We start from the raw sequence: 12,189 nt of genomic DNA on the forward strand, positions 1-12,189 counted from the left end.
TTTTCCGATGTGACGACGAAATAATATTATATTTATTTTCCTCACTTTCAGTGCTGGTAGGGTAATCTTAGGTCTTACTTAAAGTTTTAGTGCTTACAAGCTACAGAACTATTTACAAATCGTCCTTGTGGCCCAGTTTATCGGCTCCTGCTCCTGTTGCGATGCTTCTTGTGTTTCTTATCCTTTTTGCGGGACCTCTCATCCTTGGACCGGTCTCTTGACCTGTCCCTTGGACGTTCTGGAGACCGCGAGCGTTTCCTCTCTTTGCGCTCCTTGTCCTTTTTGTCCTTCTTCCTGCGGCCCTGTGGCTCAGGGGAAGGAGTCTTGACCAGGCCGTACCGCTTATTGCGGGGTGGGCTGGGCACAGGTTCCTTTGGCGCCACCTTTGGCTTGGCCTTTTCGGGCTCCGGTGGCGCCGAATGCATCGGAACGTGGTCGTCCGATATCCCGAATGCTTCTTTCAGCAGCTGGTTTTTGCGTTGCTGAGCGCTGGCAATTTCGTGCGTCTCTGTCGGGGCCTCCCGACCCCACTCGTCGCGCTTTGTGGACTCCCGGGCAGCACCTGTTTCGCTCAACAACTGCCTCAACGCTGCCACTTTGCCTTCAATCTCGGAGGGGCTGAATCCCTAAAGAAAAACAAGACGTTCAGTAAACAAAAATTAAGTTCAGAAATTGTTTCACTTCATTTTTACTACTTTTTTTAATGGCTGATTAATAATTTGGTTTCACATAAACATCACACAGCTTCAAGAATTTATTTTCAATCTGAGATGTTACAAGTCCATGAATTTGGTTATTGGAAAGTAGAATTTTTCAAATAACGTGTAGTACTTTATTGCTCTAATTATATTTTATTAATGGTTTGATGATGAAGTGTGTATAATTAGGTAAAAATTGAACTAAAAATTAAACTCTTTTTAAAATATAATTAAACAACTTTTGAGACTTTTCGTACCTGCTCCTCAAGAGCGTCCTCAAGTTCAGCGCACTTGATCTCCAACTTCCGTTTACGCTCATGCTCCAAAATTTCAATATTCGGCTGTCGGTTGGACGCGGCCTCGAAAGCTGCGACGTCCGATTCAGTGCAAATCTGAATCTTGTCCTTCGTAACTCGTACGGCTGCCCAATTCCGCTGCACGTAGCCGTTTGTTCCCGAGCCACGCGGCGTCGTCAAGCCAATTCCGTTGTACATCCTTTAATATGCACGTTTATAAAGTTCAGATTGATAATTGATTAAATTATTGAACGAATATTACCTTAGTACTGTTAAAAATCCGATTCAAAAACGAAAAGAAGACCGTTCTTGCGCCTTCTAGACGTCCATTACACTCTACTAGTGAAAAAATCAACAAAAAACAAATGACAGTTGCAGTAGTTCATGCGCTTCTGGCGCTATTTTTAAAATGCGCGCCAATGGCACGTGCGATCAAAATAAACAAAATAAATTGTTTCTATAATCATCCAGGTTATTATTTACTTTATGTACTGTAATAATATTTTGTATGCAAATAGGATGTAAAATGATCCGAAATAATCATACTGAGTCCATATAAAAGGAATATTTTATTTTAAACAAAAACATTCAATCTTTAGAAAACTTTAAAATCATTTTTTTGATCACAGATCTAAAAACAAATCTGTCACAAGAGGAACTCAAAATATCGTTGCGATAATACAAAAAAAATTGAACACAGTAGTGACTGAGAAAATATCAATAAAATCATTTTCAAAACAAAATTGTGATGACTCCGTCTGAAATATCACAAGAACACTTGACGATTTTCGTAAAATCAACAAATTACATTTTTCGATATATTTTATCTTTGGTATAATATCGTTGATTTGGTTAACATGATCGTTTAATCGATTATAGAATTTGGCAAGATCAGCAAGATCACAACAAAAGCGACAATCGCTTCATTTGGTTACTAGTTACTTTTTAATTGGATTTGTGGTTGTCGAAGTCAGGGTGCGTGAGGACACGCCTGATCACTATGAACGCATTCAATGTCGGGAGCATGTGTGCTGTCCCACACTCCAGGACCGCACTGCTGACAGAGCGAGCGAAGCGAGCAAGGAATCACTGGCATTCTTCTAAACTGGTATAACAAGCCACGGGCCTAAACAAAAGTTTGTTGTAATTCGTAATCCAATTAAAAAAAAAAAAACAAACATCCCAGTTCTGGAATTAAATTTTACTAAAGAAAGCAATGGGGGAAAAATAAGCAAACAAAAGAATGAAGAAAATTTTAGGGTCTGCATTTGCTTTAAATGGAAAAGAGGCTGCTGAATGCATCACTTCATCAATGTTGAAAAACAGTATGCAAATCCCACGAGGTCCCTTAACCTAAATTAATAAAATTTGAAAAAAAAACCTATTTCTACCGTTTTCTACTTCAATGTTTCATTTCAATTTTATTAGCTTTTCTTAAAATAATTTGAAAGCAATTCAATTCAATTTATTGATTAAAAAAATCACCTTGCTAAGAATAAGCTGTCCATCCATGTGCATAGCAAGAGAACTGAAGTGGAGGAGCATTTCGTCAGGTCGAAGCATTTGTTCAACAACATCGGCACCGTAGACACAGACAATAGCAAGGCTTAGAAACAAATGGAAAAAGTCAGTCAAGTAATTTGCCCAGCAAGCCTCCCACATCTGCAGAACGCATTCCTCGTTAAACTCTCGCTTGAAGCACCTGGCAAAAAAAACAATCCAAATATGTCTCAAAAAGTGAAAATTATCTTACAAAAGAATCCATCGGTGTGCAAAGAGTAGTTCCGCAGCATCAGGTTGATTTTCTATGTGTTTGTAAAAAGAGGGGCTCATCAGACGAATCAACTCTCGGAGGAGATTCTAATTCACAAAATAAAATAAATTTATCATACGACAAACCAAGAGAAAGTTTACTAAGTTCAGATCCATATCGGAATCAGTGGGTGAGCAGACAAACAGGGCTTTTTGCATCAGGTTGACAAAACAAGCATAAGCATCAGCCTCATGTTGTACTTCGACGAGAACAGGCGCCAACAGATCGGACATTCCTTGGGTGTAGCCAATTTTAGGGTGTTCAAATGCGTAGTTGAGAAGAATGTTCCTAAAATGAGATAAATTGATGGTTTCTTTTAAATTACAATAAATTTTGTACTTCATTTGCTCTAGGTGGGGGTTGTTATCACCAGCAAAGTATGAGTGGGTGCGGTCGGTTCTGACAACATCTTTCTCTACCACACATTCAATAGTTCTGTAGAAAATTTCCAGTTCTTGTCCAGTTAAGTTCCTTCTTTGCCTCCTAAAAATTTTTTAATTAAAAACGTCATAAAAAAAAATCAAAATTACGTCAAATCATCGTAGTGGGATCGGTTTTCCAAGAGCTGGTTGTGTCTCTCATCTGTAGTAGACTGGAAGGAGTACACCCTGAGCAAAAAAGGCCACACGGTGCTTCGAAGACTTGGCTCGAGACCACCAAAAAACGCTGCCTGGAAAAAGGAAATAATAAAGTGTTAAAAATTTGCTTTATTAAATTATCGGAGCGAATTAAGGGGAATTAAGTAAAAAAAAAAAAACAATAAACAATAAAAATAAATTGTGGAAAATGACATTTTTTATCTAATTGATCTAATTCTCATTTCATCATATTTGCATGTATCATTTATTTGATTTATTTTACCATTTATTTCTGGAATTTAATTTTTTTATAATAACAAAATGATATTTATCTATCGCAATGTTTTCAATATTATTAATGACCTTCAATAAATTAAATTAGATGTATTAATTATTATTTTGATTAATGAGAGTGTAACGGACCTTCCTCAAGGCGAGGTCGTCCTGGACATTGCCTTCTGGAGTGAGAAGTGAGAGCCACACATCCTTGTTTAAAGACGAAACACGCCCCTCCTCAGGGTGCAGTTCCGACGGACTGACCTCTGGCCGGCACACCAAGAAGTGCAAGTAGGGGCCGTCCATTGAGCCTTCCCGAGTGCCCTTTGGCCGAAGCAGGCAGCTCCACTCAGCCAGGACCCGTCCGAGACGTCTCAAGCCTCCATGGTGGAAGTGGAGAATTTTGTACTGAGACTCTCGAGACGCCACCACGAGCTGACCCGAAGCTTCGCCTTCGTTGCCTGCCGCCTCACAGCCACCTCCGCTTGACAAGAGACGCAATGACCGCATTTCACCTGTAATAATATTTATGTAAGATGAAGAAAATATTTAGAAATATTCAAAACATCACATTTTTTTAATAAACTGAAAAAAAAGGAAATTGACCTTATTCGCAAAATTTGATTTAAAATTAAAATCGTTTAACTTTCATAGAAAAAAAAAGATTGTTCAAATATTCACTGAACTATGTTTTTTAAATTAAATTAATAGAGTAGATGCAAAAAAAATGACATGTGTAACATAGATTTTTTTTCATTTAAATTATATTTGCCTCCTCTAACTAATAATATTAGCCATTCTTTAGGGCAGCGAATTACAAAAGAAACTTTTTGATTACTAATTTTGAAAGATTCATACTCAGATCTACAGTAAATCTTCGGCAGCGATGAGATGATTTTCTCCGAACAACCGGAGAGGCAGCGACGCTTTCAGGAAACACCAAATTGTGTTGCACGGCCAACATTTCCGGAGACACCATCCAATTTGGCAATTCATCTGTAAATAATTATAATAAATTGCTGGTCAACATGGCGACAAGATTAAAAAACCAACCAGGCCCTAGAGATTTCGTATCGGTGCAGGAAGACGAGGCAGAAGTCACAGAGTCGGACCGACTTCGAGGTAGAGGTGATAAAGCTTCTTCAACGCTCATGGTCTGAAGACGATTTCTGAGCACGTCAGCACCCTCGGCCCAGTCTTCGCTGGACACCCTCCTAGGGCTGCCCAACTGCATCCCTTCATCCCAAATTGGCTCTTCGAGTCCGGTCCAAGACAAACCATCACTACAGATAAAAATTACTTCCAATTAGGTTTTTTTTTCAAATTTTAACCTAGTAAGAATGTCAGGGTGCGATGCTCGTTTTTCCACGGTCCAAGGGTTGGCTTTAAGGGTGGCGTTGGGAATCCAACTCAGGACTAGGGTGGGTTCGTTTGGTTCCAAACGCCGAACCGAAATGCTCAGGTAGCCTGGGTGGTGGTGAACTTCCAGGTCCCGTCTTGCAAGGGTAGGAGGGTGCACGCAAACGTTGTTCTTGCCTGGGGAAAAACATATATATTTTCATTCAAAATTACTTTTAGTAGATAATTATAATTAGATGGTTAGATAAAACTCACAGAAAATCACTTCGCCGTCGACGAAGGGTGGCACTATCACTTGGGTCTGTTCCTCGGTGGAGCCGCTCGAGGCTACGAAAAGTCCTGAGGCTCGCTTAAAAACGCTATGCAGGGACATTTTTTATGTTTTCTATTCCGCCCTCGTCTTCACGAGCCTCAGGAGAGGCGAGTGACGAAATTTTCAGCCCTGTTGATGAAATTTCAGCCGACTCGTCAATGCGTTTAGATGCCTAAATTTTCTTCTGCGTTCATTGCTACTCTCCATTTCTTCATTAACATATCGATTGATATCGATGAAATCAAGCTTTAATGAGGGAAAATTTAATTTAATAAAAAAAACATGAGATTCGTTGAAAAGAGAGTTGAAAAAGTGAAAAAAGGTATTAGAGACGAGGGCGATGTGTCAAAACTACAAAATACCACGCCCCCTTTCTACCTGCTAAAAATCTTCAACAAAAGGCAATGCAGCGCCACCTCGACGCACAATACCAGGCGTTTATTAGTTTTAGTTTAATTAAGTTTGGCAATTTTGTTTAATAAAATATTTTATTTAGAAGTTTATAAGAATTTTTTCTTTTATTTTTACATTGATTGATTTAACCAAGTTGCTATAACTTCTTTTTTTTTTTTTTTTTTTTTTTAATAAAGTATATTATTAATTTGAAACTTGAAAATTCAGCAAAAAAAGTTACAAATTTTATAATTTATCACCTTTATTGTTATCTGTATAAAATACAAACATAAAATACATCAACCACCACTAAAGCATAAAAATACAACTTTTTGTAACATATATGTTTTGGTTATTAGAAAATATATTTTCTAATAACCAAAACTAATCACATGAACTCAAATTGTAGTAAGTATAAATAAAATGAAATATATTTCATATATGTAATTTTTTTAATTTATAAATGTATCAAAATTTTGCAAGATTTGTTTCTTTATCAAATACCTTCTTGTCAGGGTGTTTCAGGGCCACCAGCCCACCAAGCCGTTTTCGTGAATAGGAAATTTACATTAATAATATAATTAACAAGAGTCTGTTATTGATGGGTATTGAGGGCAAAAGTGTTTTCGGGGAAGTAAATTTGTCATTTTAATGATTAACGTGTTTCCTAAGAGTGACAATAATTGGTTTTTATTGTGCTCAAATATTTTAATATTATGTGATATTATGTAATATATCATGTAATGAATAAATTCTTAATGTTTAATCGTTTAATCAATAAGCATCAAATATTAATAAAGGAAGATATTTTGCGTATAATTTTCTGAACTAAATTTATCTTAAACTATATTTAAGAAACACATCATTACACAACGCAATAAGTTTTCAACTGAATAATTTTTTCATAAAAGAATTTTTGTACAATTTATTTTTCTTATATTTTTAAAATACTCGCTGCACTCAACTTTATATAAGCATCTCAGTACTCAAAGTCAATGGAAAAGGACACAAAATTTATGATTGAAAAAAATGTGATATATAGTGTATATATAATAAATTTTAAACAAAAATGTTCATTTTCTCATTGCTCCCCGCCATTGGCTGGGTTTTCTTCATTGACTGCTTGATCATTACCTGGTGGAACGTCATTTGCAGGAGACTCTGCAGGTTGAGGGTTTCCATTTGGCGCTGGATTTGGAGCATTTTGTGCAATAGTCTTCATTTCATCTTCAGGTATTGGTTGTGCGCCAGTTTTATTTTTACCGATTCCGTCACTACTGCAAGGTTGGATTTCAGTGCCAATGATAATGTTGTTCGTGATTGCTGGGTTTTTCAGAAATGAACATTTTTTGGTAAATTTAATGTGCTCTTCTCTGACAGTGTCATCTTCCTTCCATTCTTTAATTTCAACTTGGCAGAAGTAACATTTACATGTGTCTTCTCCTATCTTGTTCATGAAATAGAAACCGTCTATGGCCAGTTCAACCCAGCTAATGGGACAATTTGTGTTCACCCAGTTCATGTTTTGAAAGGAGTGAAGACGGTGCGCTTCGAATTTATAATCTTCAATCATACTTTTGAATTTGAAAATGTTTTGTCTCGACGAATTGACGCAATTGTGACGTTCTTTTAATTGGAGGTGATTTTCCACCTTGATTTCAGATTTATCACAAAATTGGCAGTGCAGACGTTCATTTGTAAAGTAGAAGCCGAGGTTGGCCAATTCAAACGGCTTGACACCAGGATAACGTTTTTCAAAATCGCATGGATAGGTCAGGCAACGGTGCAACTCTAAATTCAAGTTTAGTGGCCGATCCTTTGGGAGTTCTAGCAGGGAGTATAAGTCTGAAAAATGATATTTAATATTTACACGTCAGCAACATAATTCTGAAATATTAAAAAAAAAAAAATCGAAAAATAAATGTGTCAACCTAGTTTAATTATTCATTATTCGTTCCGCATTGGATGATTTTTACATTGCTCCATGCAGTGTAAGGAGGAGTTATTAAAACAAAGCAATACTAGGCATTTTAAAAACATCTATGCTCTGCTGGATATTTTATAATCTCTAGATGTTTGTAAAATATTAAATTGTTTAAGCATTTTAATTTTTTAATCATGTGCAGAACGCGCATTTTTGCTATTAAATTAAGTGTGAAAGTTTTAAGAGGCGCTTATTCATACATGCGAGGAGTTGGAAGATGCTGCGTCTTTTATATTTTTTCCCAATAGGATTTCAAATCAACTTCACTGCTCTTTGCAGTTTCAATTAGCAATTTTTCACATTTCCCAAGTTTAAATTCTAATTGTAAGTAAAGGAGTGAAGCTCTAAACAATAAAAGTGACATTCTCTTCAGTATCACAAATTCCCAAAATAATTTTGCTGATTTATTTTTGAAGTTTCTGAAAATGTTAAAACCCTGCTCAATTATAAGGATGCAATAAACCAAAAGTTACAAAATTTTTTCCAGATTTATATTATTCTATTTATTTTGGGCCCGGCGCTTCCAACCAAGCTTGAGGCGTTGTGGATGTTATAAGCAAGCGGCAAGTTCATTTCCATTTCAAGCTTTTAATTATTATTAAGTTCAGATTTAAAAAAGAAAACAACGTGCATGAGATAAACTGGAAAATTATAAAATAATTTCAATACCTTCTCTAGTCCTCGAAACCATTTTTCAGATTAAATTTGTTGCCCCCGAGACTTTTAAAGTATTAACTATTATCGATCGCTAAAAGGCCTACGTCGAAATGTTATAGGAAACCAAAATTTTAGATATTCGATCTATTGGGAAATGCACTACAAACTGAAATGGAGCTAATAATTTTCTGAGTAAGTTGCTTGAAAACTAATAACAAGGAAAATATGAGTAGCTCTAGAATTTGGGAGCCATGATGGCAAAACACGCCCATGTGAAAAAAAGAGTGATTGGGCCAAGATTGGGCTGTGCGCCGAGGCGCGATATAGTATGCACACTCGATCTAGCGCAAAATCTCCTAACTATGCGCACGCAAATGTCAGAGTGCATTAATTTTCGCTAACTTCCTTTTGTAAAAATGATTCTAAAAAAGTCAACCGTTAAATAAAATTATATATTTCCCTTTAAAAATAAAAATTGTTGACAGTGACATTATAATTATGATTCAGAAGAATTTTAATTCAAGCGCTTTTGAAATTTTTCCACATTATATGGATTAATATGCTGCAGTATCAATGGGTGCAAAAAAAGATGAAATTTAACTTATATTAGCAAGGGAAAATTTTTATTATCAAGATTTTAAAATAATTGTTCTGTTCTATGACGCAAAAATCAATACATGCATAGTTTTCAATTACATAAAAAGAAATTAATATATATGCGCAAAAAAGTGTTTTCATATAAATTTTCTATGGCATAAAATTAAAAAGTATGTATTGCCTCATGCTGTAAATATACCAGACAAGATTCACATTATATTGAGGTTCATACAGATTTGGTACAGATAATTGGAATATTGCTTCCAGACAAGTAGCAATTTGTTATAATTCATATAAATATTTTGTGTATTTTATTCAGCCTATTAATATTACGCTTTAAACACACGCATAGGATAATTAATTTGTGGGTAAATAATCCTAAAAAAGCAATGTTTAGAATTTCTAATTTTCTGCTTGCTGCCCGTCATTGATTGGGTTTTCTTGAGCACCTTGTTGATCTTCATTTCCAGGCTCAGCTGCTGGAGGGTTATTTCCATTTGGCGCTGCAGGATTATGCGGACCTTGGGCATTCATAGCTTCCTCCATTTCCTCATCAGACATATCTTTGGCACCATTATTAGGTTTTCCAATTGAGTCACTATAGGTTTTTTGACATTCCGTACCGATTTTCATGTTCAGCACGTTTGACGGATTTTGAAAAAATGGGCAGTGTTTGTTAAAGTTGGTGTGAACTATTTTGCCCGTTTCAGATTCCAGCCAATCCTCAATTTTAAGTTTGCAGTAGAAACATCTCGTCTTGTCTTTTCCTTCATTCAAAAAATAGAAACCATCCGCGGCTAAGTCAACGCAGCAAACTTTGGGATTTGCTTTCACCCAATTCGAATTTAGAAAGGAATAAAGACGATGCGCCTCAAAACTGTAGTTTAAAATTTTAGAAAAACAAATATTTTCTCCCGACTCTTGAAGTTGTGCACAGTAAACTTTGTGATCATGTGACTCTAGGTAATTTTCCACGTTTGCAGTGTGACCACAAAATTGACAGTGAAGAAGTTCATCTTCAAAGTAGAACCCAAGGTTGGCTAGGTCTAAAGGCTTGGCACCAGGAAAACGTGTTTCAAAGTCGCATGGGAAAGTAAGGCAATGATGCAATTCAAATTTCAAGTTGAGAATGCGATCCTCTGGGAGTATCATGGAATAAATGTCTGTAAATATCATAAATAATTAATCAACAACATGCGAGATTTTTTATTTATATATAAATATTTGGAATACATTTGCAGAAGTTAATAAAATATGCGTACATATTTTCAACATTTTTCAAAACAATAATAATTAAATCAATTAATAATAGTTAGTAAAACTTATATTTAATACATATAATTCAACATTTTTATTTTTTTATTTAAATAATTAGGATTTAAATAACTTGCGTTTTCAAATATTTTTTAATATTATTGTTATTATACAATTTATTGTTGCTATAAGATATTAAATAAACTAACAGAGAAAAAGCAATCGAAATATAAAATTTTAGGCAGGCTAGAACTTCTGGATTGACCTCTCATTATCATCTATAATTTTTACGAATCATATCAACATTTCATAATAAATTTTTACTCGATTTGATGAGTAAACGCGTGGAAAATGCAAATAAACAAACTTCAGCAGTGTTCATGTGCATGCATACCTTTGATATTCTGCGGCTCCATTGTTGCAATTTCAGCAGTAAAACTGAACGCCTAATGTTGTCAGTGCTCAAGAGAATAATCAAATTTGACATACGGGAGGGAGTACCTCCTTGCAGTACGAGTGAACTTAAAGTTAATTAAAGTGTAGAAAAGCCAACTTTTGTGAAAATAACTTGGGACTTGTATCGCAAACAAAACAAAGACAGTTGACGGAGTTCAGGCGCATTGCGAAAGTGATAAAAAACAGAGGCGCCGGCAAGGTTGGGCTAAAATCGAAAGTGGACACAAACTCGATCTGCCGCTGAACCGTAAAACTACTCTATGAACGCCCACAATTAATTCTTGCAATATTTTGCTAAAAATATATTCTTATTGTTAGAGATGGAAATAGATTGTTATTATGGAAATCATATCAATGAATATTTATTTGATGTTAAAGGATACTTATATAATTTCTTTTTTTTGTCACAATTTATAATACATAATTTTTGTGTTTGTAATTTATAATTTATTCAATTGAAGAAGTTTATGATGGGATTGAAGGAAAAAAATACAGTATATTTTTTTTAAACCATTTTTACGCAATATGCATTCAAATTTAAAAAAAAAATGATTATTTTTCAAGATTTAAAATACATAGAAGTTCTCAAAATTATCTTTTTATATCTGTGTTGTTTTTTTAGAAAATTCAAATTGCGCTTTTGTATTTCGTACAAAGAACCCTAATAAATGCACTGCGTCGTTCGGTAAGCCTTCCCTGACATTCCCTGTGTAAAGAAAAATAAAGTGAAATATTAAATTCATTCATGATTGCCAGCAGCGTTGGACGACGAGTTTCCTTGATTCTGTTGGTTTCCATTACTTCCATCATGCTGTGATTGCTGTACCAAAGGATTTTGATTTTGTTGATTCTGTGCATGTGGAGCCTGTTGCTGTTGCTGCTGTTGCAGCTGAGGCTTTCTTTTTAATGCTTCAGATTTTTCCTTTTCGGTCATTGGTATCGCATCACACTGTATGCCTCTTCTTCCTGACATGGTAAAATGTCCTGCCAAAATAACTGACTTGTGATATTTGTGCCAAATCAATTTGGCCGCCTAAATAAGCCGGCAAATCAGTAAATTGCGTTGTCCTCAATAGAACACACTGTAAATGCAATCAAAAGGGGATACAGTTGTTTGAAAAATTAAAAATAAATTTCGAACAAACCCCAAAAACGGTTGATCTTTTAAGATGGTTAAAAGCCTAATAACGCTTTGCTACACAGTAAAAACACGCAAATATGGCTTGGCCTTGGCCTAATCTGCTTTTCAGCATGCGAGCTCAATCTATCGTGAATTAAGCAAACCATTTTTTTTTTATCGAAGCTTATTATACATACAATAGTATTCTCTTTATTCATTTCACATAATATGAGAGATCAGAGATCATTAAAATCTCGCACGCATATAACCAAAAATTATTGTAATTGAAATAAGAAATTTGGAGAGATATTTAAAGTAATATAATTTAAAAATAATAAAAAACGAGTTGTTGGGTTTGCACACCAAAATATAAAATCCACATAAAGGTAAATTAT

At 35.1% G+C, this 12,189-nt stretch overlaps 3 protein-coding genes and 1 long non-coding RNA gene across 4 annotated transcripts; all 4 read right to left on the bottom strand.

Moving 5' to 3' along the window:
- LOC132197034 (serine/arginine repetitive matrix protein 2-like) lies at positions 1 to 1,371 on the bottom strand. Its single transcript, XM_059620066.1, has 3 exons — positions 1,257 to 1,371; positions 956 to 1,193; positions 1 to 626 (listed from the first exon to the last, which is right to left on the bottom strand). Exons 2-3 carry the CDS (start codon positions 1,190 to 1,192, stop codon positions 138 to 140), a joined length of 726 nt encoding a protein of 241 aa, XP_059476049.1. The 5' UTR covers position 1,193; positions 1,257 to 1,371; the 3' UTR covers positions 1 to 137.
- Positions 1,372 to 1,550: 179 nt separating this feature from the next.
- LOC132197025 (TBC1 domain family member 16) lies at positions 1,551 to 5,697 on the bottom strand. Its single transcript, XM_059620053.1, has 11 exons — positions 5,276 to 5,697; positions 4,993 to 5,197; positions 4,715 to 4,944; positions 4,520 to 4,657; positions 3,809 to 4,176; positions 3,338 to 3,477; positions 3,147 to 3,290; positions 2,909 to 3,095; positions 2,748 to 2,854; positions 2,480 to 2,696; positions 1,551 to 2,120 (listed from the first exon to the last, which is right to left on the bottom strand). Exons 1-11 carry the CDS (start codon positions 5,391 to 5,393, stop codon positions 1,965 to 1,967), a joined length of 2,010 nt encoding a protein of 669 aa, XP_059476036.1. The 5' UTR covers positions 5,394 to 5,697; the 3' UTR covers positions 1,551 to 1,964.
- A 275-nt stretch (positions 5,698 to 5,972) lies between these two features.
- LOC132205582 (death-associated inhibitor of apoptosis 1-like) lies at positions 5,973 to 8,651 on the bottom strand. The gene is made up of 2 exons (XM_059634715.1): positions 8,380 to 8,651; positions 5,973 to 7,571 (listed from the first exon to the last, which is right to left on the bottom strand). The coding sequence occupies exons 1-2, from the start codon at positions 8,399 to 8,401 to the stop codon at positions 6,808 to 6,810; spliced, it is 786 nt and encodes a 261-aa protein (XP_059490698.1). The 5' UTR covers positions 8,402 to 8,651; the 3' UTR covers positions 5,973 to 6,807.
- A 320-nt stretch (positions 8,652 to 8,971) lies between these two features.
- Positions 8,972 to 11,943, bottom strand: LOC132205120 (uncharacterized). The gene is made up of 3 exons (XR_009442665.1): positions 11,820 to 11,943; positions 10,613 to 11,756; positions 8,972 to 10,127 (listed from the first exon to the last, which is right to left on the bottom strand). It is a non-coding gene; the product is annotated as an uncharacterized LOC132205120 (long non-coding RNA).
- Positions 11,944 to 12,189: the final 246 nt, after the last annotated feature.

This window comes from Neocloeon triangulifer, unplaced genomic scaffold, assembly GCF_031216515.1.
Source record: "Neocloeon triangulifer isolate White Clay Creek 2 clone unplaced genomic scaffold, ASM3121651v1 ptg000001l, whole genome shotgun sequence".
Classification (NCBI taxonomy): Eukaryota; Metazoa; Arthropoda; class Insecta; order Ephemeroptera; family Baetidae; genus Neocloeon; species Neocloeon triangulifer.